At 43.5% G+C, this 27,856-nt stretch overlaps 1 protein-coding gene and 1 non-coding gene across 18 annotated transcripts in view; one reads left to right on the top strand and one right to left on the bottom strand.

Moving 5' to 3' along the window:
• Window positions 1-27,856, top strand: part of ADD1 (adducin 1) — a 90,996-nt gene that overhangs the window by 30,283 nt on the left and 32,857 nt on the right. For all 17 annotated transcript variants that reach the window (XM_061420981.1, XM_061420991.1, XM_061420979.1 and 14 more), the window contains 2 exons: window positions 17,434-17,648; window positions 21,267-21,429. In XM_061420981.1, coding sequence (XP_061276965.1) covers window positions 17,454-17,648; window positions 21,267-21,429 — 358 coding nt within the window. In that variant the 5' untranslated portion in view covers window positions 17,434-17,453. The remainder of the gene's footprint in view (window positions 1-17,433; window positions 17,649-21,266; window positions 21,430-27,856) is intronic.
• On the bottom strand, window positions 7,829-7,935 carry LOC133250170 (U6 spliceosomal RNA). The gene has a single exon (XR_009737274.1). It is a non-coding gene; the product is annotated as a U6 spliceosomal RNA (small nuclear RNA).

Genomic DNA, 27,856 nt, shown 5'->3' with positions numbered 1-27,856 from the left:
TGTTTAGTTAACTGCTTGTATCCCCAGAGTCTCTTGGTCATACGTCAGTTTTGATTGGATGGGGCAAAGTGATGACTTTTCTTACAGTCAGATGCCTCTGGAATCCAGACTTAGATTAGCATTGCCAGTCCAGAATGTGAGACCTGAGTGTGTATTTGCTCCTCAGTATATGTTTATCGAGGGCCTACTAGGTGTTAGCCATGTGCAAACAGTAGTGAGTGAGGGAGGTAAGCCTCCTGCTCTCTGGAGAGGTTACATTCTAACCGGGGAGACAGTGGATTTCTGAAGGTAGTACTGATAACTGGCACTTGGTGTGTTAGTATGTGGTTAGTTAGACATCCGTGCTAGACATTTTGCACTCATTATGAGGGGCACGTTTGTTAGCCTCATTAGTTCAGATGTGGGAGGTGAGATCAGGGAAATTAAGAAATTTACCCAAGCTTACAGAGCGTTTGCCTTGGAAACTGAGATCATTCTGTCGTGTTTGAGATTGCATCCAAGTACTGCATTTCAGACTCTTGTTGACTATGAGGGCTACTCCATTTTTCCTAAGGAATTCTTGCCCACAGTAGTAGATGTTTTGGTTATCTGAATTAAATTCACCCATTCCCATCCATTGTAGTTCACTGATTCTGAACCATTCAACATCCAAACCATTCCAACCATTCAACAGTAATCCAAGTCTATGCCCCAACCACTAATGCTGAAGAAGCTGAAGTTGGCTGGTTCTGTGAAGACCTACAGGACCTTCTAGAACTAATGCCAGAAAATGAAGTTCTCTTCATCAGAGGGGACTAGAATGCAAAAGTAGAAGAAAAGAGATACGTGGAATAACAGGCAAGTTTGGCCTTGGAGTGCAAAATGAAGCAGGGCAAAGGCTAACAGCTTTGCCAAGAGAACCCACTGGTCATAGCAAACACCTTCCTCCAACAACACAAGAGATCACTGTACACATGGACATCACTGGATGGTCAATACCGAAATTGCCTTGATTATATTCTTTGCAGCTGAAGATGGAGAAACTCTATACAGTCAGCAAAAACAAGACCGGGAGCTGACAGTGGCTCAGATCGTGAGCTCCTTATTGCCAAGTTCAGACTTAAATTGAAGAAAGTAGGGAAAACCACTAGACTGAGTATGACCTAGATCAAATCCCTTATTATACAGTGGAGGTGATGAATGGATTCAAGGGATTAGATCTGATAGAGTGCCTGAAGAACTGTGGATGGAGGTTTGTAACACTGTACAGGAGGTGGTGGCCAAAACCATCCCCAAGAAAAGGAAATGCAAGAAGACAAAGTGGCCGTCTGAGGAGGCCTTACAGAGAGCAGAGAAGAAAAGCTAAAGGCAAGGGAGGAAGGGAAAGACACACTCGACAGAAGGCAGAGTTCCAGAGAATAACAAGGAGAGAGAAGAAGGCCGCCTTAGGTGACCAATGCAAAGAAATAGAGGAAAAGGATAGAATGGGAAAGCCTAGCGATCTCTTCAAGAAAACGGAGATACCAGGGGAATATCTCATGCAAGGATGGGCACAATAAAGGAGAGAAAGGGCAAGAACCTAACAGAAGCAGAAGAGATTAAGAAAAGGTGGCAAGAATACACGCAAGCACTATACAGAAAAGGTATTAATGACCTGGATAACCGTGATAGTGTGATCACTCACCTAGAGCCAGACATCCTGGAATATGAAGAAAAGTGGACCTTAGGAAGTGTCACTATGAACAAAGCTAGTGGAGGTGATAGAATTCCAGCTGAGCTGTTTCAAATCCTAAAAGATGATGCTGTGAAAGTGCTGCACTCAATGTGCTAGCAAATTTGGACAACTCAGCAGTGGCCACAGGACTGGAAAAGGTCAGTTTTCATTCCAGTCCCAAAGAAAGGTGGTACCAAAGGATTTTCAAACTACTGCACAATTGTACTCATCTCACACGCTAGGGGAGTAATGCTTAAAATCCTTCAAGCTAGGCTTCAACAGTACGTAAACTGAGACCTTCCAGATGTTCAAGCTGGATTTAGAAAAGGCAGAGGAACCAGAGATGAGGTTGCCAACATCCATTTTGATCATAGAAAAAGCAATGAATTCCAGAAAAATATCTGCTTCATTGACTATGCTAAAGCATTTGACTATGTGGATCACAAGAAACTATGGGAAATTCTTAAGGAGATGGGAATACCAGACCACCTTACATGCCTCCTGAGAAACCTGTATGAAGTTCAAGTAGCAGCAGTTAGAACTAGATATGGAACAACAAACTCATTCAAAATTGGGAAAGAAAAAAAAAATTGGGAAAGGAGTTTACCCTGCTTATTTAAGTTATTTGCAGAATACATCATGTGAAATGATGGTCTGAATGAACCACAAGCTGGAATCAAGATTGCTGGAAGAAATATCAATAACCTCAGATAGGCAGATGATACTGCTATAATGGCAGAAAGCGAAAAGGAGCTAAAGAGCCTCTTGATGAGGGTAAAAGAGGAGCGTGAAAAAGCTGGCTTAAAGCTCAACATTCGAAAAACCTAAGGTCTGGGATGGGGAGGGAGATGGGAGAGAGGTTCAAGTGGGAGAGGTCATATATATACTTATGGGTGATTCATGGTGATGTTTGGCAGAAACCGGCACAGTTCTGTAAAGCAATTATCCTTTGGTTTAAAAAATAAATTTAAAATTGAAAAGAAAATGAAGATCATGGCATCTGGTCCCATCATTTCATGGCAAATAGAAGGGGAAACAGTGGCAGCAGTGACAGATGTTATTTTCTTGGGCTCCAAAGTCACTGCAGATGCTGAGTGTAAGCATGAAATTAAGGCTCTTGCTTCTTGGGAAAAATGCTATGGCAAGTCTAGACAGTGTATTAAAAAGTAGAGTCATCACTCTAATGACAAAGGTCTGTTTAGTCAAAGCTGTGCTTTTTCCTGTAGACATGCGAGTTGGATTATGAAGAAGGCTGAGCCCCGAGAATTGATGCTTCAAATTGTGGTGCTAGAGAAGACTCCCCCCACCCACCTTTTTTTTTTTTTTTTTTAATTTTCTTCTTTGGAGAAGACTTTTGAGAGTCCCTTGGACAGCAAGGAGGTCAAACCAGTCAGTCCTAAAGCAAATCAAGCCTGAATATTCATTGTTAGGACTGATGCTAAAGCTCCAATCCTTTGGCCAACCTGATGGGAAGAGTCATATAAAGACTCTGATGCTGGGAAAGTGAGGGCAGGAGAAGGGACAACAGAGGATGAGATGGTTGGATGGCATCAACGACTGACTGAATGGACATGAGTCTGAGCAAACTCAGGGAGGTGGTGAAGGACAGGGAAGCCTGGTGTGCTGTTGGCAGTCCATGGGTTGCGAAGAGTTGGACACAACTTAGCTACTGGAACAACTGCAGAGCCAGTAAATGGCTGAGCTGGAGTTTGAACTCAAGCAGTTTAAGTCCAGAGTCTGTACTCTGAAAGTACAAATGAATGCCTCGAAAGGGAAGAAAACCCTGGGTGATGTGAGAGAGCTGGGAAGAGGGGCTGCTCTAAATCTCGCAGTGAGGGAAACTTCTCAAAACTTGGATGTGAAACATGACCTGAAACCTGACTGATAAGGAGTAAGGTGCTCAAAGTAGCTGAAGTAAATTTGTTTTGGGCAGAGAAGGGTCTAAAGGTTCTGAGGCAGGAAGGAGCTGGGTGTTTTTGCAGAAGAAGGAGGCCAGTTTATCTGGGACAAGGAGGCAAAAAGATTGCTGGGCCCTAGCTGGAAAGGTCCCTGCTGGCTGGTATCAGCAGTTCAGATTTACTCAGGGACTGTGGGAAGTCACTGATAGGAATCAGGTAGGAGGAGGACCTGATTTGATTGTATTTTTATGGAGAATGTGTTATAGGAGTTTAAGTCCAAGCAGGGAGACTAGGCTGGGGGATGATTAAGAGTTCTGTTTTGGACATGGGTATGAAGGGCCCTCCTAGTGTTAATATCTTTTTTTGCTTATTTACCAAGACGTAACTGAAATATCTCAGTTCTTAAAGAAAATGATGATAAGCAGATTTAGTTTCATCCCCTTCTTCCACTCCCAAACAAAGCCACTCCTCACTCCTGGCCTGGCTCCAGATGTTGCTGGAGTGCCTGTCACTCTCACCACCTCTGATGCCACCTCAGGATCCCTTCCTTAATGTTGCCACTGACCTCCCCACCCCCATCCTCCCAGTCCCCTGCCCATGGCACTGTGTAAGTTATTTATGTAGCTCACTTATTGCCTGGCCCCCTCTGCTATGTGTATATGTTTGCTGAAGGCAGAAATCTCTGTTTTGTGCATTGAGTCTCCAAGCATCCAGATTGAAGCTAACACAGTGCCTAGCCTGCGTTAGCTTCATGGTAGGAGCAAAAAACTAAGATCATGCCATGTGGTCCATCACTTCATGGCAAATAGTTGGGGAAAAAATGGAATCTGTGACAAATTTTATTTTCCTGGGTTCCAGAATCACTGCAGAGAATGACTGCAGCCATGAAATTAAAAGACGCTTGCTCTGTGGGAAAAAAGATAGGAGAGACCTAGACAGCATAGTAAAAAGCAGAGGCATCCATCACTCTGCAAATAAAGGTCCGTATAGTCAAAGCTATGGTTTTTCCAGTAGTCATGTATCAATGTGAGAGTTGGACAGTAAAGAAGGCTGAGTGCCAAAGAATTGATGCTTTTGAACTGTGGTTGGAGAAGACTCTTGAGAGTCCCTTGGACTGCAAGGAGACCAGCCAGTCCATCCTAAAGGAAATCAGTCCTGAATATTCACTGGAACGACTCATGCTGAAGCTGAAGCTCCAGTCCTTCGGCCACTTGATGTGAAGAGTCGACTTACTGTAAAGGACCCTGATGCTGGGAAAGATTGAGGGCAGGAGGAGAAGGGGGCGACAGGATGAGATGGTTAGACAGCATTGCCAGGTCAATGGATATGAGTTTGAGCAAACTCCAGAAGATGGTGAAGGGCGGAGGAGCCTGGCATGCTGCGGTCCGTGGAGTTGCAGAGAGTCGGACACGGCTTAGTGACTGAACGACAACAGGAGGAGCTCGGTAGGCGTTCACGGAGGATATCCTTCAGCTTCTGCTTCAGCTGCATTTGAAAAGTTATTTCTGGGATCTGTCGCTTCTGTGGCCCAAGTGTGGATGGAGCCTTTGAGAGTTTGAAATCTGCCCCCACCTCAGTAGGGTCATGTTTGTTTGAAATGGCACATTTTGATTAAATAAAGACTAATAAAATATATGCAGTTTGAGGCATAATTTTCCTTTGTTTCAGTTGGTTTTGGCCATTTCCCCTTATTGTGAGAAAATGAAAATTAGGCCATTTTATTCACTTTAAGACCTTCATGGTTTTCCCTTTCAAATATCATTTGGATTATTAAAGCCTTCAGAAGTATTTTGGATATTAACATAGGAAATTCCTATGGTGGTAATAATGAGAAATTATACATACAAGAAAATATCTTTTAATATGTTTTTGAAACCAGTTGCAGTTGTGATAGATGTCTGAAATTTTCAGTTATTTCTAACCAATAGTAAAAATAAAGCAAGCAAGAAGGAATTTGGTGTTGTGGAATGTCCATAAAACCTGACCAGGACACTTTGGACCCAGCCTTGTCCAGTAATCATAGCCGCCCTTTAATATGTGTCCACTGGCAAACACTGCTAAATGCTGTCTAAGTAGCATTTTTGATTCTTATAATATCCCTTGAGGTTTCCATGACAGCATTCATTTATAGGTGATGAAACTGATTTTCAGAGAGAAGTTAAGCGACTTCAGAAGTTCAGGATCTAGCGGCAAGCTGCGCGTTGGACCTCTGGCTTGCCCTCAGCCTGACCTCAGACACACCGGGCTGCTGTTCTCTGCCCGTGATGCCCAGTGTGCCCAGGTCCATCTTCTGCTGTTTCTGAGCCTCAGTTTTCATAGTTCTGAAATGAAGGGGTTAGGTTTAAACTACCACGGAGGTCTTCATAGCATTGCGTCAGAACGGCTCTCAAGGTCCTCAGGCCTGCTGTGCTGCCTGCAGCTCTGCGGGCTTTTCACACTGTTCCCAGCCCCTCCTGAGCACCGGACAGCAGTGTGAGACGCTCAGACTGTGGACCCGTGGAAAGCCCGGTCGGCTTTCGGAATGAACAAGATGACTGGATTTCCCTCGTAACTTTGGACTTCAAGGTGTGTGCTGAGTGCCCTGTGCTTCAGCAGTAAACCTTGCCTGTCATTCCCTAACTTGGGAAGGGAGGTACTTCATATTCCCTGGATTCCTTATGGGATGAAATGCCCTGTTGTGCTTAGAGGCCAAGAACTCCATTGCTTTTGGTAAGTTGGAAATATGCAGTGGCTGCACAGTGGAGCCAGTACTGATTTAAAGAAATATTCAGTCATAAATACTTCTGATGGGAACAGAATCATTTTGGAAGACTGACTATGAGGGGCTCATTAACTGAATACTTTCTTAACTCACTTGAAAGTTTGGTTAATATTTCTACCTTGAGATAAGATAGTCTCTTTAGAGCCTACATTTATCACCTGAAAGTCAGGATAGGGCCACCCTGCTAAAGTTATTAACGGTATATATCAGTTCAGTTCAGTTCAGTCGCTCAGTCGTGTCCAACTCTTTGCGACCCCATGGACTGCAGCATGCCAGGCTTCCTTGTCTATCACCAACTCCTGGAGTTCACTCAAACTCACGTCCATTGAGTCGGTGATGCCATCCAACCATCTCATCCTCTGTTGTCCCCTTCTCCTCCTGCCTTCAATCTTCCCCAGCATCAGGGTCTTTTCCAATGAGTCAGTTCTTCACATCAGGTGACCAAAATATTGGAGTTTCAACATCAGTCCTTCCAATGAACACCCAGGATTGATCTCCTTTAGAATGGAATGGTTGGATCTCCTTGCAGTCCAAGGGACTCTCAAGAGTCTTCTCCAACACCACAGTTCAAAAGCATCAATTCTTCGGCGCTCAGCTTTCTTTATGCTCCAACTCTCACATCCATACATGACCACTGGGAAAACCATAGCCTTGACTAGATGCACCTTTGTTGGCAAAGTGATTTGTCAGCTTTTTAATATACTGTCTAGTTTTGTCATACCTTTTCTTCCAAAGAGCAAGCGTCTTTTATTTTCATGGCTGTAGTCACCATCTGCACTGATTTTGGAGCCCAAGAAAATAAAGTCTCTACTGTTTGCATTGTTTAGCCATCTATTTGCCATGAAGTAATGGGACCAGATGCCATGATCTTAGTTTTCTGAATGTTGAGTTTTAAGCCAGCCTTTTCAGTCTCTTTCAGTTTCATCAAGAGGCTTATTAGTTCCTCTTCGCTTTCTGCCATAAGGGTGGTGCCATCTGTGTATCTGAGCTTATTGATATTTCTCCGGATGCCATGACCTAGTCATGATCATTCAGAGATGACACTGAAAGATGAACTGCCCAGGTCGGTAGATGCCCAACAGACTATATATTAAACTATAAAACTTTAAGACAAATGCTTGATGTCATTACCCTGCTGGAAGGACAAGATACTGTGTATGCTGTTGATTTATACCTTCAGGGATGCTTAGGATTTTATTTATGTGCTTTATGGTGTTTTATTTTTAAACTTTTTCTTTTTATGAATTTAATTTTAAAAATGTATGTTTGTACAACAAGGACTCTGCTGGCTTTCTCTGTCCTCCGTCTACCCGGATCCCTCCATTCCTTAGAAGTGCAAACCACCATCTTAAATTTCTAGTACATTTGTTCCTACATTTCTTTATGCAAATACAAGCAAATATGAGTGTTTTTTGTATCCTTCCTCCCGCCTCAAGAGGAACTCTAGGTACGCTGTTCTCTGTATCTTGCTTTTTTTGAAATAGGGAATGCTTCATGAATTTGTGTGTCATCCTTGCACAGAGGCCATGCCAATCTTCTCTGTATCTTTCCAGTTTTAGTATATGTGCTGCTGAAGTGAGCACTGTACCTTGCTTTTTTTCACTTAATAGTATATCCTTATTTTTGTGAAATTGAGACCACTAAGAATTTGTGTGCTCATAATTATTTCATAGCATAAAGGGTTTCCAATCTCCATCAGCTGATGTAAATGTTAATACTTTTCAGAGAGTAAACCTGTGGCAGATTTTTACTGAGACTGATTATTGTGATTTTAAATACTTCCTCTCTTGCTCTAAAGTGGGAAAGCTGACACCGTTTTCAGAAGTCCCAGTGTTTGTGTGGACAGAGTATGCATATGTTAGCATTCTCAACAGTTTTGTTCTCGGTTTATTAGTCTTGGCTGAGTCATGCCTTCAGAGCTTTCTTTTATCATTTGTCTTCCACAAAACCAGTTAGTTCACAAATTGGAACATTTAGTTACCATTAAATTCTGAAAAAGCTGCTTGCTTGTTTTTGTGGTGTTTTAACCTTCCTTGCTTACAGCCCTGCCAAGTTTTGGTACCTTCCTCCTCCTTCCCAGAAAGATAAAAGTAAGTTGCCCTCATGGAATGAAATTGAGAAAATGTTTTGTTTCAGTTAAGCTGTAAATTTTGAAAGGCATTGATTCAGGAAAAATATAGCTAAAAAAATGAAAATAGTAAGGTAATTGAAGGACGGTTAACAGTATCATGAAGGAACTAAAATAGAGAAAGTGGTTGACGTGGTCAGAGGATAAAATTGAATTCTGTTTTTTCTGCATGTGTTCTGGGCATGAACATCTCAGAATATGTGCATCGGTATAGTAACTGGTGGAGACCGTCCTGTGGAGGGGTAGGTATTTGCTAGTTTGTGAGATACCTGGGAGGTAGTGAAGGACAGGGAAGCCCGGCATGCTGCAGCCCATGGGGTCTCAGAGAGTCGCACATGGCTTAGCGACTTAACAACAGCAACACATAAAATTATTTCTCCTGGATTCCTCTCATGAAATCTGAATTGTAGTTTGCTTTGTGAAGTTACTTCTTGAAAGTGCTTAAGAGTATGCTGGCTAATATTTGCTGTACGTGCTATCTGAAAGTAATGGGTGTTACTTGAAATAGCGTTTTTTTGTTTGCTTGGATGAATTTTGTGAGTTTAGTAATTTAGTGAATTTAGCAGAATTTTGTGAAATTAGTAATGGAAAGTGATTTTATATGCCTCTCCACCATCCACGCACTTAGGTTTTGTTGAGGCCTGTCGTGTGGCCGTCGCTGGGGGGGCTAGACTGCAGTGTGCTGCCTGCCCTTGGCCAGTGTCCTCCTTGTGACTTCCTGTGTGGCAGCTGTGGGTGAGCGTGGCGTTTGGAGCCGGTGGTCTTGGGTTTAGGTCCTGAGTGGCCGTCTACTTAGCGGAGGCCTCAGGAACTCCTGCAGGGCTGTTGGAGTGAGCTGGTCTCTGTGGGAGTGCGTCCTCCGCAGTGGCCCGTGGCGCTGTCCTTGTCCCCTTCACGCATCAGTCACTCTTCTCATCCCTTGCATTTTCTAGCTGCATTTCCTCAGCTGGGCTTGGGGAATATGATGGAGTTTGTGAGTCATGGAGATGGTGACTAGCCTCTATCCTGTTTTATTGCTTTCAGATACATTTTCTCATTTAACCATTAGGTTAAGAAGGTATTTTTACTTCATGGGTGAGGACTCCCTAAGTGTTGAAATTATACGGTGGAACGAGTGGGACTAACCACTGGTACCTAGCCCAGGGGTCTGTCCTCTGCCCATTACTGTCCACAGAGGGAAGAAGCCTTCCCTCAGCACAGAGGGGCTGTTCAGTAGAAGCAATAAGAGTGCAGTCTCTAAACCATAGTCTTAATTTAAGAGTCATGCTTTCCCACCATGGCTGTGTAACCTTCAGCAAGTAATTGGAATCTCTGTAATACACCAAAAAATTGATTAAATGCTACAGTTAAGGAAAACAGCAGCTATATAACTGTAGAAATGTTACAAAGTGTGGAAGATTTAAGCTGGGAACCTGTTAAATCATTCATCCTAAAGGAGAGAAGCAAGAGGGCCCACCCATATAGTTCCTCACTGGAAGGAGCATGAGAGTAGGTAGCTCGGCTAGGCAGCACTGCTTTGATTCAATTTTACCTTTCCATTTTTTTCTACCTTGAGCTTGTGGACACGTGAGGGTGTGAGGTGACGTGTGCTAGTGTTAAAAGCAGGTGCCCTGGCGCCAGGCAGCCTGAGTTACGATCCCAGTAACCCTGCTGTCGGCTCTTCACTGCTTCGTGCCTCTCAGTTTCCTTATCTGTAGGGAAGATGAGTTAATACACGTAAGAAATGAGTTAGATCAGTACTTACCACTTAGTAAGCAGAGCTTATCTTGAACTTTTGAGCAGTTCCGTCTCCATGGGAACATCTGGAGACCCAGAAATAGAAGGGATCTGATCAGAGTACTTAAAGGCTTTCGGTGAGCCGCGGGGCCCCAGGCAGGGCACAGAACTTCCTGAAGCTGTGAAGAGGAATTTTAAACACAGGCAGGTGTTTGTCCTTTGTGTGGGTGGGCCGGTAGTAGCATAGGCAGTGGGAGGTGTAGCTCACTGTGGTGGTGCTCTATCTTTCTTGGGAGGGGGCTCCAGTGCCGGGCTCCTTTGTCAGGAGATGTTAGAACTTCCCCTTTCCTTGCCTGGCTGAGCACCCCTTCCACAGTGGAAGGATTCTGAGAATTTGCAATGAATTTTTGATGGGGACTTCTTTGTCCCTTCTATTTCCCCACCGAGGCGCCGGGCAGGGTGTGGACTCTCTGTGCCGCACTGTTCTCAGCGCTTTGCCTGGGCTCAGCCTTCAGTGTTAGCTCCGCCAAACTTGTTTAAAATCTTGTCACTCTTTCCAGTGAAGGCTCCACTTGTTTTTGTTTTGTTTTATGCTTTTTTCTGGCTTTATTGAGGTACATTTGTCTGTAATATGTTTAAAGTATACAGCGTGATGATTTGATGTGTATATGCATTGTGAAATGATTCCCACAATCCAGTTATTTAACATGCACATCACCTCATCTAGCTGTCCACCCCCTCCCTTTTCTTTGGTGAGACCAGCTTCTGTTTAACGGAGTGTGTCGTTTCATTCTGGGTGCAAATGTTACGGAGCCCTCCCAGAGATGTTCATTGACTAACTGACCGCCTCCTGCCCCAGGCCAGCCTGGAAGTGCCACTTAGCTCTAAAAGCGTCTCTCCTGTGAAGCTTTCCTGGCGGCCCTCTCTCTCAGTGTCCCGGGGCTGCCATGAATAGCCCCGCAGCCTGGGTGACTTGAACCAGGAGGTTATCGTCTCAGTTCTGGAGACCAGACGTGCCCAGTCAGGGTGTCAGCAGGGCAGGTTCCTTCTGAGACAGTGAGGGGGCCTCTGTACGTGGCCTTCCCCCTGTAGTCATGTCTGTGTCCCGAGGTCCCGCCTGCGTAAGGACGCCAGTCAGATTGAGGCGGGGGCTGGATGGGCCCCAGGCTGAGGGGCCGGAGTTCCTCCCCTGTGGACAGACATTCCAAAGTAGCGAGAAGGAGGAGAGCGGAGGCCTGTCCAGAGGAGAGAGAGACCACATATCCCTCCTTTTCGAAGTCAGGGGAACCTCCCTGACTGCACATGCCCAGAAGGGCTCCTTGGAGGTCAAAAGGGAGGGGGCCTCCCCTCTACAGTAAGCGATGTCAGCCCACCCACAGTCCTCTTTGCTAAAATCTACCTTGACTGAGTTGGAGAAGGAAATGGCAACCCACTCCAGTGTTCTTTCTTGCCTGGAGAATCCCAGGGATGGGGGAGCCTGGTGGGCTGTCATCTATGGGGTCGCACAGAGTCGGACACGACTGAAGCGACTTAGCAGCAGCAGTAGCAACAACCTTGACTGAAAGATGCTCTTGCGCATGGGAGGACCCAAAGATAAACCAGGTATGGACTCAGAACCAGGCAAAGCAAGATGATTGGCCAAAGGAAACCCGGAAGAAGTGCCCCGTAAAAGTGACTCAGCTCTCGTGAGGGCCTGACTGTCTCTTTGAACCTACCCGTGTGTCTATCCACGTGCACTCTTTTTTCTCCTAATAAACACTATACTTGTCTCACTATCCTCTGTCTCTATGTGGAAATTCATTTCTACACAGCTGATGGGCCAGGGCCTCATCACTGGCCACTGGTCCCTGGTGGTCTAGAAGTTAGGATTCAGTGCTATCACTGCCGTGGTCTAACCTCAGTCTCTGGCTAGGGACCAAAACACTGCTTCAGGCCGCTGCTGGCCGAGGCCACCCGAGATCGGTATTGAGATCAGTATTGAATCCAGGACGCACCCTGTTCCAGTATGACATTGTCTTAACTAATTCTGTTTGCAGTGACTTGTGTCCAGATAAGGTTACATTCTGAGGAGTAGGAGTTAAGGCTTCAGCATGAATTTAGGGGCATACGATTCAACTCGTAACATCCTTGCTCTGCTTTTCTACCTCCCCTGACACTTTTGCCCTGCTGACACATGAGTAGATTTCTCATGGCATGAAGGATATTTAGTTGCATTTACTTGTCTATAATCTGCTCATTTTGTAACTTTTTGTCTCTGGTGCCTTGCACGTGGTGTGGAAAGCAGCTCTGATGAGATGTATGAAGCCTCAGGAGGGAGTGGCCGTGAAGGAGGAAACTGCAGAGACAGATACCTCTTTCCTTGTTTTCCTGTTGACAGTTCCCAAGGCTGTCTGCAGCTGGGGGTGAGGGGCCTCGGGCACCAGCAGAGGCCGCCGCGGCCACACTGCGTGAGCGTGTTTGCTCCCCCGGGTGTATTTGCCTCGTCTTCATGCTTTCTGAGCTCGTTTTAAGAACAGTGAGAAACTGAAAAGACCCTCTGGGTCTTCTGGCATTCGATTTACCTGGAGAGTTTTGTTCATGGCCACCTTCTTGTTTCAGCCTTTGCTTTGAGTATTCTGTTTTTAGGACTTCAAAAGTAAATCATGTGAATGGTTGGAATAGTTCTCAAAATGTGTGTGCCAGAAGGGAGATGCCAAGAAGTAATTGAATCTACCCCCAGAGCTTTAGAATTAGCTCGTTAGATGTTTTAGAGACGCAGAAATGTGTTTGGTCTCTGATCTGAGGTTTAGTTACACATTAGTGCAGGTGAATCATACTGGAGCTGGAACACCTTTGCTAGGAAAGAATATTCCAGGGCACACTTTCTGTTATTTCCTGAATAACATTCTCGGCAGAGTGGTTAGATGGGATGTTAGTAGAAAAGGAAAGTTAATCTTAAAATGTCCTTTCATCCCAATATCAGTCATATCTGTCTGAAAGAGCATGCTGAAATGTGCTCATCTGAAGGCAGATGGAGAGCAGCTTATGTAAGATCTGGAGGCACTTTATTCTAGGAGCATTTCAGCCTCGCACGGCGTAGAACAGTATAGTGAACTCTGTTTATCCTTTGTCCGGTCTCAGCAGTTATTAACCCCTGGCCAGTATTGTTTATTTTGTGTAACCCTTACTCTCCCTCTATCCCATGCACAGTTTAGGCAAATTCCATATGTCATTATTTTGTCTGTAAACATTTCTATATGTATCTAATATAACCATAATATTAGACCTAAAATTAACAGTAATTACTTAAAGCTATCCAATTCCTGTTATTGTTCAAATTTCTAATTGCCTTGAATGTTATTTTTAGATTTTTATTTTACACTTTATTTGAAGCAAGATCTGGCAAAGGTTCCTCCTGAGACCTTGTCAGGTTTTAAGTAGAGGGGTGAATAACATGCTTTGATTTACATTTTGAAACTCTGTACTCACTGTGAAAAATGGGTTGGTGGGGGCAATGTCAAAGAAACGGGCAGTAGAGAAGTTAATGAGGAGGCTACTGTGTGTCCAGGAGGTGAGTGCTAATTGTCTAGGTTAGAGCCATGTGGTAGAGATGGAGAGAAGTGGATGAGTATGAAGGGTCCTGTGGGCAGGCCACACTTGTCTCCATGGGTCTTCCAGACTTTTGGATTCTGTTGGGTGTGTATGTTTGTTTATTTGAAAGTATTGTTCTCAGATTTCATTGATTGGGGTATCAACATTTTAAGATTGGTGAAATCTTAAAATATTTACACAGGTTGAATTATAGCAACTTTATAATATTGCGATAGGGGAACATTATCCTTAGGGGAGCATTAATCCTCACTTCTCTTGAATCAGTTTATTCAGCTTACTTGCCATTGTATCATCTTGTCTGTGTGTGACTACAGTGATAATGTTGACAACTTTATGTAGTAGAATAGGAAATTATAGTTTTTCACTTAAACATGTTATATAATCTCAGGTACATTATGCTAAAGAATATTCGTAGTTTCATAGTACTGTGTTGAACAGATTACATTACAACCACTCATGTATTGTTGGACACTGATCTTTTTAAACTATTTAAAAATTATTCTAATGTTGCAGGAAGTTTTTTTAATCTGTATGTTTTCCATTTCTTTTTAAAAAATTTGGGTTAAGTAATGACTTCTTCGTAGAGATTTTCCTAGAAAAATTTGCTGTCTTAACACACGCTTAAAAATTGCATCAATGAAACTTGAAGCTATAATTGATAAAAAAAATACAGGTTTTGTACTTTAAAAGTGGAATTATGTTTATTCTTGTTTCTTGGGCTCAGAGTATGTATATTTTGACTTAAGTTTATAGTCTTCCTTATTGAAGGAATGGAGCACATGTACATTTAGTCTTCAGTTTTTTATCTTATCCCATTCACATGGCAATTTGTAATAAATTCAGAGCAATCTCTGCCTTATCTTTAACGTGTTGGTTTTACAAAGATTGTTTTCTTTAAGTCAGCTCTGCAACCAGGAAGCAGCTGTAGTTGCCACTAAAATGTTCCCCTCTCTTATTTACCTATGAAAATGATTTAAAATTGGGACTCATTTGGTAATAGAGAACTCTTAATACTGTGTAATCTTTTGTATATTTTTCCCCGAAACATTCAAGCGGAACATTTTTATCATTGGCTCAGAATGGTCAGCTTCCATTTATATCTAATGAAGAAATGTCAGACAACCATGAATAATATTTTGTTTTTTGGGTCCTTCTTATAGAACAAACTAGGTTAAATAGATGAAACAAACATTTTAAAGGATATGTTCAGAGAAGAGTAAGTTTGTAGGCCATTGGTTCCCTTATGTTTTATTGTCTTTTAGTCACTGTTTTTATACTTTGAAGTCCTCAAAATAGTGTTACTTTAAGTATGCTGTCATATCTTTAGATGTCAGAAAAGCAGTATCAAAATTGATCTTTCTCTTTAAAAAAAGATGTTTTCTTCAACTGGTTATTCTTTGAAGACTTACTGTTGAAATTGTGGTCTTAAGTCGGGCGTGACCCAGCGACTAACACACACATTGAAACTTCGGTCCAGGTCCGTTGGCATTGGTGTCACCAGGGAGCTCACGAGACACGCAGGATCTTGGCTCTGTCTCATGCTGTGAATTTGTGCCCTGACGTGATTCTAGGCAATTCACATGCACATTAAAAAGCTAACGGCGCCAGCCCCAGATTCCCAAGGTTGGGTCCTCCTGTTCAAGGCATCTGTGCCCTCAGTTCCACCCCGTGCCGTCCTTTGGGGACATTGTTTTCCCTCCCTGTGGTCATCATCAATTACAGTACAGCTTAGAGGTTAAAAACATGGGCTCTGCAGCCAGGAGTCCGGTGTTACAACCCTAGCCCTGTTGGCCTCCTAGCTGAGTGACCTGTAATGTAAGGAGGACAATCAGACAGGGGAGGCGAGAGGCTCAAATACGAGTAAAGAACAGTGTCTCCCTTGCAGTTCTGGCTGCTTTCATTCTCCTTCCCCGTATCACGAACGTTATTATAGGTATCTGTTGCAGCACAACAAACCATTCCAGGACTTTGCAGCTTAAAATCTCTGCTTTATTATTCATATTTCATGATTTTGAGGGTCAGGAATTTAGGCTCAACCGGGCAGTTCTGTTCATTGTGGCATCTACTGAGGTTGCTTGATGACTTTCAAGTTTTTGAAGTAAGTTGTATATTCTGGATGTAAATCTTTTCTCAGATACATGGTTTGTAAATTTCTCCACATTTTATGGGTTGTCTTTTCACTTTATATATCCTTTGAAGCACAAATAGTTTAATTTTTAGGAAGGCCAGTTTATCTTTTTTTTTTCTTTCTTTTGTTGCTATTTCGGTGTCATATAAGACTGCCTAAGCCAAGGTCTCAAAGATTTATTCACTTTCTTGTAAGAATCGTATGGTCTTGCTGTTACATTTAGATCTGTGTTCCATTTGGAATGATTTTTTCTATACAGTGTAAGAAAGGGGCACTATTCACTTTTTTAGTTGCTGATTTAATCACCTCTTTTAAATCCCTAGTTTGCTTAGCCTCTGTGGCTTGAGGAACTGTTGCTCGCTCACTCTCCATTAAAACTCTGCCCGTGGGTTCTGAGATTATTTCCTTCTTTGTAATTTATACAGAAATTTTAATTTATATACCTGCTATATGCTGAAAACCGCTGGATGCTGGTTCTGCTGCCTCTTCTTTTTTATTTATTTTTGGCTGGGCTAGGGCTTTGCTACTGCATGGGCCTTCTCTGGTGGTGGCTCGCAGGGGCTGCTGTCTTGTTGCTGAGCGTGGGCCCTCGGGCGCATGGGCCTCAGTAGTTGCAGTCTGTAGGCTCCAGACCATGGGCTCGGTGGTGGTGGTGCACGGGCTTAGTTCCACAGCATGTGGGGTCTTCCTGGAACAGGGACTGAACCAGTATCTCCTGCATTGGCAGGCAGATTCTGTACCGCTGAGCCAGTGGGTTATAGAAGCAGAAGAGAAATTGAACTGTCTGTATGATTAGTAAAGGTGCTGTTTAGAGATTTAGTAGTTAAAAGATGAATATTAAATTATGCATTCAAACAGCATTTCAAATAAAGGATTGGGATAAAAAGAGTGTAAAGTAAGTAGCTATATTAGCAAACTGTTAAATTTGAGCCATTTGGGCATCTTTTCAGGTTACTTACCAACTCAAGGACATATTGACATTTTCAGAGCCCAGTGTTACTGTTCTCAGAACTGAGAAGGTGGTGGTGGTGACCATTTCCCATTTGTGTGAATACAGATGGATAAGCAGCTTCCCTCTGACCTGTGTGGAGAATCCTTTGCAGAGTCGCCACCAGTACTTTTTGGGGAAAATGTCAGGAATCAAATGTCTCTGGAAATTAACTGTGCTGCTATTAGAAGATCTTGTTTGTTTGGGACAGTGTGGTGACTTTATCTTGGGGTCAAATTTTTAATATCTAAAGAGTTTGTCAGAGGATACGGTAGCTTTGTTAGGTTGTTCTCCTATTGTCTGCTGAAGAACAGTGGTAAGGACAAAACTGCCCCTGGTTGGTGGGAGGGTGGGGGATGATGGCCAGCCATGGGCGTGCGAAGCCATGAGCAAGCACCGCCCGTCATGACTGCCTGGTGGGTCAGTTGGGGTGCCCTCGTGCTGGAGACCGTTTATCAGGCTGACGCACTGTCATGAAATGCTGCTGGGCACGCATGCAAAACAGTGCTTTCTTTTGTTTGATTCTGTAGGAACCTAGAAGGACTGTGCGATGAATGGTGACACTCAGGCTGCAGTGGTGACCTCACCACCCCCGACCACAGCCCCTCACAAAGAGCGGTATTTCGACAGAGTGGATGAGAACAATCCAGAATACTTGCGAGAAAGGAACATGGCGCCAGACCTTCGCCAGGACTTCAACATGATGGAGCAGAAGAAGCGGGTGTCCATGATCCTGCAGAGTCCCGTAAGGCTTTTCTTTGGCCCTGGGCCCCTTGTCTGCTTCCACTTCTTCAGCTCGTCTGCTCTGTTGTGTTTTTTAGAAGTCCATTTATCTGAACACAGGAGTTAGTGCCTTATGTATGTATATGTATGGCTGTTGAAGAGTTAAGTTTAGTTCAAGTTATCAGACAAAACAAATGAAAAAGTTTCAATATCATAAAAGATAGGAGATGTTTATTTCTCCTTTTTATACTCTCTCTGCTTTTCCAGGAAGGCTGTATATATATTGGGACCATTTAAAAATTAGCCTTTCCTCCAAAACACCTGGCTTCGTGCTGGGCATTTAGTAGACCTTAGCAGTCAGTATCTGATTGTTGATTGGTTTTACCTTTAATTATGGTCGGCATGTGAACTACAATCACACCCAACTAAGTGTCTCCTTTTTGCATCTTTAGGTAAAGTAGTGCTGTTTTTGTTGCCAAAACATATGCGTTGGGGGGGGGGGGGTCTGGCTGCCCGCCATTCCAAAGCCAATAAGCAGGCCAGGTTGGTGGAAAGGAACGTTTGCTTTTTATCAGATGCCAGCAACTGGTGGGGAGAGTGGTGGACATCTGTCCAAAGGCTGACTCCTGCCCCGCCCCCCACAAGCAGGGGATGAGAGCTTTTATAGAGTGAGGGGAGGTTATATGCAGAAACAGCAGTGATCTCTAACAGTCATGTTCAGCTGGTAGTCAGTGGTCAGATTAGCACCATCTTGGTTGCTGTAGGTGCAGCTCCTCTTCAGTTCTGGGGCGCACTGGTTCCCGTTTCTCTGTGGTCACGTTTTGAAATTGGCAGCTCATGTCCTGGGTACAGTCTGGTTATCATGTAGTTAACTTCTCCACCTGGGGTTTTAGTATCTATAAGACAGCTCACAGGGTATTATCTATAGCCCTTGAGAAACAGCTAAAGGTCCTTGACTATGCTTAATGACTATGTTGTTATTAGTTAGTCTCCTTTGACTGTTTTCCTCGGTTTCAGCATTTCTCCCATCTCTGATTAAACTTGTTCTTTGGCTAAAGTTTCCCACTGGCTGAGGCAGGCAGAGGACACGGTGGGGGCGAGGGCCATGCGGGCCTGCTCTGTCTCGTTTTCACGGTTTGCTCGTGTCGGTGACGCTGCGTTTGTGTGTGTGTCACTCGTCTTATCATTTTAGTCCACTGTTTTATTTCCTCAGTATTTGAGCTGTCACTTGGCAGATAACTCACTGAGTTTTTTTTTATATGTTGATCATCTCTATCTGCAAGGAATTGGGCATTTAGCAATAAACAAGGCATGTAAAGCTTTTGTGTTTGATTTTTATTATTCATATATAATTCCTCAATAATATAGCTTACAATAAAGTACACAAGTCTTAAGTACACACCTTGGTGAATTGTGACATTTGTGTCACACCTGTGTAAACACCCAGAGCAAGTCTCAGACTTTACATTCTAGTTGAAGGAGATAACCAAGAAGCAACAAGCATAACGCAGTGCAGGGAACAGTTGGCTGATTAGATTGTGTGTGACCAGTTAGAACAGGCCTCTCTGAGTAAGGGAGTCTGGAGTCTGAACTCTGAATGACAGGAAGGAGCCAGCCTGCAGGGAGGGGGAGCAGCATTTCAGGCTGAGGGAGCAGCAGAGATGAAATTCCTAGGATAGGAGTGAGTTTGGGGAGTGAAAGGGCAGTTGGTGCGGTGTGGGCACAGGGAGCGAGAGGGAGGAGGAGGTGCGATGTGGTTGGAGGGGAGGAGGGCACGGGGCACGGTCCTAGGAGGCCTGTAAGCTCAGCTCAGAAGTGTTTGCATTCAGAGCACAGCAGAGGGTCACTGGAGGGCTGCAGGTGGGAATGGCGATGTTCAGTCTGAGTCATTCTGGGTTGGTAGAGAGAGAGCATCGTACAGGACGAGAGAGGAAGCTGTCTTCAAACAGGAGGTCTGGTAGCTTGGCCAGGGCGATGGTGGTGGAGGTGGAGAGAGGTAGGCTCCTTTGTGTATTTCGAAGGTGGGATAAGTAGGACTTGCTGATGGACGTGGAGGAAGAGCTGAGAGAGGGAACGAAAGAATCAGGACAACATCTAGACCTGGCTTGAGAATAAGTAACTAAGTGAACATCACTGAGGAGAGAGTGAAGAAACTAAACTTTCAACATCGGGTGTGTGCCAGGCACCATGCGGGGCACCGGGGGTGTTGCGAACACAGTCAATGTTAGAGCGCTGCTGACCCACGTGCCCTGTGAGGTCCGGAAAGAGGAGGACACTAGAGAAAAGGCTGGTAAGTCCGGAGGTCCCTGGGTAGTGTGGACCCAGTGTTGGTGTTTGCGTTTTAGGAGCTGCAGCCAGGGGTGGGAAGGCCCTCTCTGTGCGTGCGGATGCCAGCAGTTGGGGGCTGTGAGAGGGAACCTGTGAAGTTGCCTTCAGGATTCTCTGTTCTCCTCGGAGTAACCATGGAAGTCATCTGCTCAGAGTGGGCACGGGGAGTGGTGTAGAGGAGTAGATGAGGGAGGCGGTAGAGAAGCTGGGAACGCACTCAAAAGGATGCGCTCAGGCCAGTGCTCATGAATAGAAAGGGTGAAGAGTTGAATTTACCTGGGGCTGGGATTTTGCCAGATGAAATGGCAGGGAATCAGAGCTGTAAGCAAGGGTGTGCTTAGAGTGTTAAACCAAGGGCCTCAGCTGAGTGAGGGGACGATGCTGGCTTGCCATGAGGTCTTAGGACCATGATGGGGTTGAAAGGAGGGTGAGCTAGACACTAGGAGAGGGTGTGTGGAGAGCACGTGCTTGGCTCCGAGGTCAAAGAGGGGCGCAGTTGCTAGGAATGAGGAGGTCTCGGGCATGAGGGTGGAAATAGGCCACAGTGAACTGAGTGACGTGGTCACTGGGGAGAGGCTGTCAGAGGGCTGAGAGGCGGGAGTGTGCCTGTTGGACCATCAGGAGTTAGGACCAAGCCAGCAGACAAGCTCATTGCTAGTGACTGCTTACTGGGACCAGAGGCTGGGATCCAGGTGGGTGTTTCCAGGCTCACTGCTCACAGCTAAGCTCGGCCCTGTATTGCACATACGGCTCATCCAGAATGCTGCTGAGACAGACGGTCGGTCCCTTGTACTAGGGACTTTTTCTGTTTGCATCTCCCTTACTAAGCTTTAAGTTCCTTGATGACAAAGCAGTTTTTTTCCCCCCAGTATCTGTATGTTCTCAGTGCCTGCTGTCTTTAATTTTTTGGCCTTTCATGTTGAATGTGTGCATAGAATTACATTGTAAGGCGACTGAGTGTATTTAATCAGTTCTCTTCTGTTTAAAATGTAGACTGTTACCTCTTTTCCCTTTTATTGGTAATACTGGAATGAACATCCTTACGAATAAACCTTTGAGCACATCTCTGATTAGTTCTTTAGAAATGATTCCTAGGAATAGAGTGTTTATTCAGATTGTTTAGCTTTTACCTTGTTAAATTACTTTTCCAAAAAGAATGTACTAATTTCTGTTCCAAGCAGTGATGTGTGAGAATACCCATCTGCCTTTGCAGCAGTGGATGAAAACAAAACAAAAAAAAGTTGATCTGTGTGATAGTGAGCCTTGCTGTGTGTCTCAAGGTGTCTCATTGTTTTAATTTGCCTTTTATTAGGCTTTCTGTGAAGAATTGGAGTCAATGATACAGGAACAGTTCAAGAAGGGGAAGAATCCCACAGGCCTGTTGGCCTTGCAGCAGATTGCAGATTTCATGACCACAAACGTACCCAATGTCTACCCGGCAGCTCCACAAGGAGGGATGGCGGCCTTGAACATGAGTGAGTACTTTCTGACTGTGCACATGCTCTGCCGTTTTCCAGGTCGAATTTCCTAGGTCTTTGTTAAGTCAAATAGGTGAGCACTCATAGTGTAACGCATGGAATTGAGTTTTGTTTTTCTTTTAAATTGAACTTCAGTTATAATAAAAGATAGGCCTGAAAATATCTTAACTCTGTGTTAGTTGCTCAGTCGTGTCTGACTCTTCTGCGACCCCGTGAAGTTTAGCCCACCGGACTTGTCTGTCCATGGAATTCTCCAGGCAAGAATACTGCAGTAGGTTGCCATTTCCTTCTCCAGGGATCTTCCTGACACAGGGACCAAGCCTGGGTCTCTGCACTGCAGGCGTCTCTACTGACCGAGCATCAGCCAGACTGCAGAGGGCTCCTTTTGTTAGGAGCCAGTGAGACTGTTATTTCTTAGGCAGATGGCTTTTTATTAATATGTGGCTTCTCAGACCCTTTGTGAATTAAAAAGAAAAAAACTAATCAGAAATAATGCTTGCGGAGAAGCATGTTGATTTTGCCTGAACTTATTTCAGCCAAGCCAGCCTTTCTTATTTACCATTCTTCACTGCTGTTTGCAAATGAACGAGAAACAGAGAAATTCCAATAGAAAGTCAGAAGGAAAATGTTGGGTGGGTACATGTGAGCACAGAATGGTTAGTTGTGCAGAGATGGCGCTTTGTTGTGGCTGTTGAATTTGTGAGCATGCACGAGGCCAGGTGGAGCCTGGGCACCCTGCAGGTCAGCTGTCTCAGCCTCCGTGCACTGTGCGAGAATCCGTTTGATGCGCTGGATAATGAGCTCTGACTGACTGAAGGGTTTGGTTTCCATTGGGTCACGAGCCACCTGCTGGTTTCCTGTCCGTTCTCTCTTCTTGGAAGTTAATTGACTTTCACGCAAGTGTTTGCATCGTTGATACCCACCGAGTGTTAAGAATCACACATGAGTTACTAACTCACACTTCCATCCCGAAGTCGAATGACAGTCATTAGGTTTCCATGTTTTCACATGGATTTCTAAGAGAGTCTAGTGATATTTATATGAATTGGATTATAAAGGACAATTAATATATTTACTCACATATTTTTTTTCTTTTATTTGCATTTATTTTTTGTGGCATTTGTTCCCAGGCCCTAAGTTTTTGCTTGTTCAGTTTCTTCTGGGGGATCTTTTTCTTCCGTGCAGCCTTCTCTTCTGGTTTAGGAACAGTGTACTCTTTTTTCCAGTAAGGATCATGTCAGTATGGCAGGGAGAACTCGTGCATGGGTTGATCCGACCATGAGCTCTGGAAGTCCTGGGGGCTTTGTTCACCTGGATGTGCTCAGTAACCAGAGACTCTGCATCGAGCACCTTAAGTTCAGCATCACACCCTGCAGTTTTGAGCGGGAAAAACTCAGCACTCTTTCTGGGCCACCGACCCTGGATCCAGCCCCACTCTTTGGCCTGTGCGCACCTACCAATTCCATCGTTGTGATGACGTCAGAATGGCATGCTGCTTCTTTAAAGGGACATCTTTCAGATACTTTGTGGCTTTTCGGATATGCGTGCCCTTAATCGCTGGGGCAGTTTCATGACTATTCAAAGTACATGAAGATTTGAGCCTCTTGATTTGAATGATTTTGTGAGGTTTTTTGAATCAAATGAATAGGGAACCATTTTTAGAGGTTACCTCAGGCTGCTTACCAGAAAAGCATATATTGTCTACTAATAGACAGAAATAAAGGAAATTTTAATAGTGCTACACCAAAAAAAGAAGGAAGAAAAAATTCTAATTTTAATTGTATCTAATAGTTTGTCTCTTAAATATGAAATTTTTATGCAAATGTTAACCTTTGTTGTGGAATATAGCACATGTGGATGGCGTAGGACAAAAATATATATAATTAATGAATGGTTTTTAGGTGAACTCCTTTATAACCAATACCTTGGTTAAGATTTAAAGTTTTATCGGTGGCTCACCCTGCCCCTGTTAGCCCTCTTAAAAGGAATTAATCACCATCTTGACTTGAATGGTGTCACTGCTTTTCTTTTCTTTATAGTTTTATCACCCAAATGGTTATCCTTAAGCTTGATGGTTTGCTGCTGCTGCTAAGTCGCTTCAGTCGTGTTCGACTCCTTGCGACCCCGTAGACGGCAGCCCACCAGGCTCCCCCGTCCCTGGGATTCTCCAGGCAAGAACACTGGAGTGGGTTGCCACTTCCTTCTCCAATGCGTGAAAGTGAAAAGTGAAAGGGAAGTCGCTCAGTCGTGTCTGACTCTCAGCAACCCCATGGACTGCAGCCTACCAGGCTCCTCCATCCATGGGATTTTCCAGGCAAGAGTACTGGAGTGGGGTGCCATTGCCTTCTCTGGCTCGATGGTTTAGTGTTTGTCTTTTTTACTTATTGTCTCATAAGTGTTTTTAAAGCTGCAAATTGCCCCTCTATCTCTCTTTTTCTCCTCACACTTTAAAGAAAATGGGATTCATTGACGTGTAGAGTTTACTGCAGCTTGAATTCTGCTGATTCCATCTCCGTGGTGCTAACACGTGCCTTTTGTCCTTATATTTATGGTGAATTGGTAACTGGGTCTGCAAGCCTGGGTATGTTTGGATTCTGCTCTTTGCTGAGCCCACCAGATGGGCGTCACTGCGTCCCGTCAGCAGGTGTGTATGTCTGCTCCTTGCCATTTGTGTTGGAGCAGCCGTGCGTGCTCAGTGCCTGGACCCATTAATTTAACAAAAGTTCCAAGATGGTGGTGTTTCAATTCTGTCATTCCTTCTTCTGTATTTACTAGTTAGAATACCTCTGTAAAGAGAAACTTCCCTGGGAAATGGTGAGTGAGCAGAAAGGGCGCTGCTTTGTTCTGTCACTCAGCACATGACTGCAGGGAGCTTGGTGCTCAGCCGCTCATGGGTGGCCTGCTTCTTGGTCAGGGTTTCTTACGGAGCAGAGCAGCCTCCTCGATGCAGTCTACTGGGAATCAGCGCTCAGTCCGCACACAGAATGAAGCTTCCTCTCAGCTCTTTTGCTTACTCCATGGTACAGTTCATATAGGAAGAGTTCAGTTCAGTTGCTCAGTTGTGTCCAAATCTTTGCGACCCCATGGACTGCAGCACGCCAGGCTTCCCTGTCCATCATCATCTCCTGGAGCTTGTTCAAACTCATGTCCATCGAGTCGGTGATGCCATCCAACCATCTCATCCTCTGTCGTCCCCTTCTCCTCCTGCCTTCAATCTTCCCCAGCATCAGGGTCTTTTCCACTGAGTCCATCCTTTTCATCAGGTAGCCAAAGTATTGGAGCTTCAGCTTCAGCATCAGTTCTTCCAATGAAAATTCAGGACTGATCTCCTGTAGGATGGATTGGTTTGATCTCCTCACAGTCCAAGGGACTCGCAAGCATCTTCTCCAAAACCACAGCTCAAAAGCATATATTCTTCCGTGCTCAATTTTCTTTATGGTCCAGCTCTCTCATCCGTACATGACTGCTGGAAAAAACCCTTTTTTTCCAACCCTTTTTTACCAAGCTATCTAGGTTGGTCATAACTTTCCTTCCAAGGAGTAAGCATCTTTTAATTTCATGGCTGCAGTCACCATCTGCAGTGATTTTGGAGCCCCCAAAAATAAAGTCTGACACTGTTTCCACTGTTTCCCCATCTATTTCCCATGAAGTGATGGGACCGGATGCCATGATCTTCGTTTTCTGAATGTTGAGCTTTAAGCCAATTTTTTCACTCTCCACTTTCACTTTCATCAAGAGGCTTTTTAGTTCCTCTTCACTTTCTGCCATAAGGATGGTGTCATCTGCATATCTGAGGTTATTGATATTTCTCCTTTCCTATTTTGTGTATCTTAAATACATAATTCATTTTCTTGGAATTTGAAGACAGTGTTTCTGTATAAGTTACTTGATTTCTTTCCTTGATGGTTGCCTTTTTTTTTTCTTTAGAGTCCAGAAATTTTGCCAGTTTTCTCAATAATGTGCCCTTCTCTTCCGAATCTGTTATTTTCAGAGTGTTTTCTTGAGTTAGTTTTTAATATTTGTTCTGTTCACTTGCTTTTGTTTCCTGGTATACCCACTGGATTTTGTTTGTTGGATTTTTTTTGTCTTAACTGTCACTTTTTTTCAGGTCTTTTTTTTTTATATTACTTTCTTCATTTCTTTATGATTTAAAAAGTTTTTCTTCTTTCTCACCTTTATGCTCCTTTTTAGTATTTATTTTTAAAAGTGTTTTTCATTTATATCTAATTACGTTTACATTCCATCCCTCATTTCTGAATTTTTCCAATTATATTAAAATTTTTTCATACCTTCCCTAGTGGCTCAGATGGTAAAGAATCTGCTTGCAATGCAGGAGACCTGGATTTGATCCCTGGGTTGGAAAGGTCCCCTGGAGAAGGGGATGGCAACCCAACTCCAGTATTCTTGCCTGGGAAATCCCATTGACAGAGGAGCCTGGTGGGCTATAGTTGAAGGGTTGCAAAGAGTTAGACATGACTGAGCAACTAATGCTTTGACTTTCATTATTAATGCTTTTCTTTATTTTTTATGAAATAATAGGTTATAGTTTTCATTTGTTTTGTGGACATTTCTTTCTTGTGTGCTTTCATTATGTGTAGGAATGTGATTTTGTTCCTTTTTATTTTAATAATTTTTGTGTGGTATTTGATCATGGTATTTTTCTGTTTATTTTTACATTAAATTAATTTTCCTGGAGGACTCTGGTTCAGGAATCGTGACTCTAGGGCTCCCTCTTCTGTTGTTTTTGTGAAGTGCTGAAATATGGCAGCTTATTCAATTCTCCTTACTCTTTTTATCTGGATCTTTTCTTTTGTTTTCTTTTCTTCTCACTCCCACACTCCCCGCCCCTTTAGAGAGTCCTGTGCTATTCACTTTGGGTTCCAGTTTCCACAGATTATTTTCTCTGTACTTTTGCTTGAGACAGTTCATAATTCCTGATTAAAATCAAATCAGCAGTATATAACAGGGAAGATCCCCTGGAGGGAGGGCATGGTGACCCATTCCAGTATTCTTGCCTGGAGAATCCCATGGACAGAGGAGCCTGGCAGGCTGCAGTTCGTAGGGTCGCAAAGAGCTGGACATGACTGAATTGACTTAGCAGACAGTATATAACAGGGATAATTATGTCATGACCAAGCATGATCATGCAGTCAAATACTTTCTTTTTCTTCCTTTCCAGTGTGTGTTTTTATTTTCTTCTTTTTTTAACTTTTATTTATTTATTTTCTTGCCTTATTTCACTGGTTAGAGTCCCTAGTATGGTATTTATTAAGAATGCAGGAGTATACATACATCCTTGCATTGTTCTGATCTTAGGAGTGAACATTGTCATCATTTTGTTTGATATTTTTAGTAGTTTTTTTGTATATGTCCCTTATCAAATTAAGGTTATTCCCTTCTATGCCTAAATTGTTGAGAGCTTTTACCCCGAATGAATGTTGAATTTTGCAAAATACTTTTTCTGCATCTGTTAAAGTGATTCCATGATTTTTCTATTTTAGTTGATTATATGGTGATTATATTGATTGGTTTGTGAATACTGAGCCAGTCTTTCTTTCTGGGATAAACTCCCTGAGTTATGAGGTGTTACTCTTTTTATATGTGTATGTGTGTGTTTATGCTCAGTTGTGTCTGGCTCTTTGTGGCTCCGTGGACTATAGCTCGACAGACTCCTTTGTCCATGGGACTTACCAGGCAAGAATACTGGAGTGGGTTGCCATTTCCTACTCCAGGGGAATCTTCCTAGCCCAGGGACTGAACCCACATCTCTTGTGCTTCCTGCATTGTCCCGTGGATTCTTTACTACTGCACCACTTTGAGAAGTCACATCCTTTTTATATGTTGCTGGATTATTTGCTAAAATTTTGTTAAGTATTTTTGGTCTGTGTTTATGAGGGATATTTGTCTATTTCTTCTTGTAATATCTTGTATTATAATGTTTTTGTGTGGTTTTGATATCAAGGTAATGCTGGGCCAGAGAATGAGTTGGGAAGTGTTCTGGAAGAATTAGTACAGAATTGATATTGTTTCTTCCTTAAGTGAGCAATAGAATTGACACCACAGTCATCTAGGCCCAGAGTTTTCCCTAGAGGAATGTTTTTTCTTGCAAATTCAGCTTAATGAATAGGGCTGTTCAGTATGTCTATTTCTTTCAGAGTGAACTTTAAAAACTTTCGTCTTTCAAGGAATTTGTCTGTTTCATCTAAGTTTAAAAATTTGCTGTCATAGATGTTCGTATTATCCTTTTAATGTCTGTAGGATATGTAGTGATATTCCCTCTTGCTTATTGGTAATTTCTGTCTTTGCTATGTTTTGTTGATGAGTCTGGGCTGGAAATGTATTTTATTTCCTTTTGTTTTTCATTTTGTTATTTTTTTAACCTTCTCAGGATTAAATCAGCTATTCTCTATGTTTTTGTTTGATT

This window comes from Bos javanicus, chromosome 6 (assembly GCF_032452875.1).
Source record: "Bos javanicus breed banteng chromosome 6, ARS-OSU_banteng_1.0, whole genome shotgun sequence".
NCBI lineage: Eukaryota > Metazoa > Chordata > Mammalia > Artiodactyla > Bovidae > Bos > Bos javanicus.
Note: the sequence above shows the minus strand (reverse complement) of the source record. Positions and strands in the feature narration are given on the sequence as shown.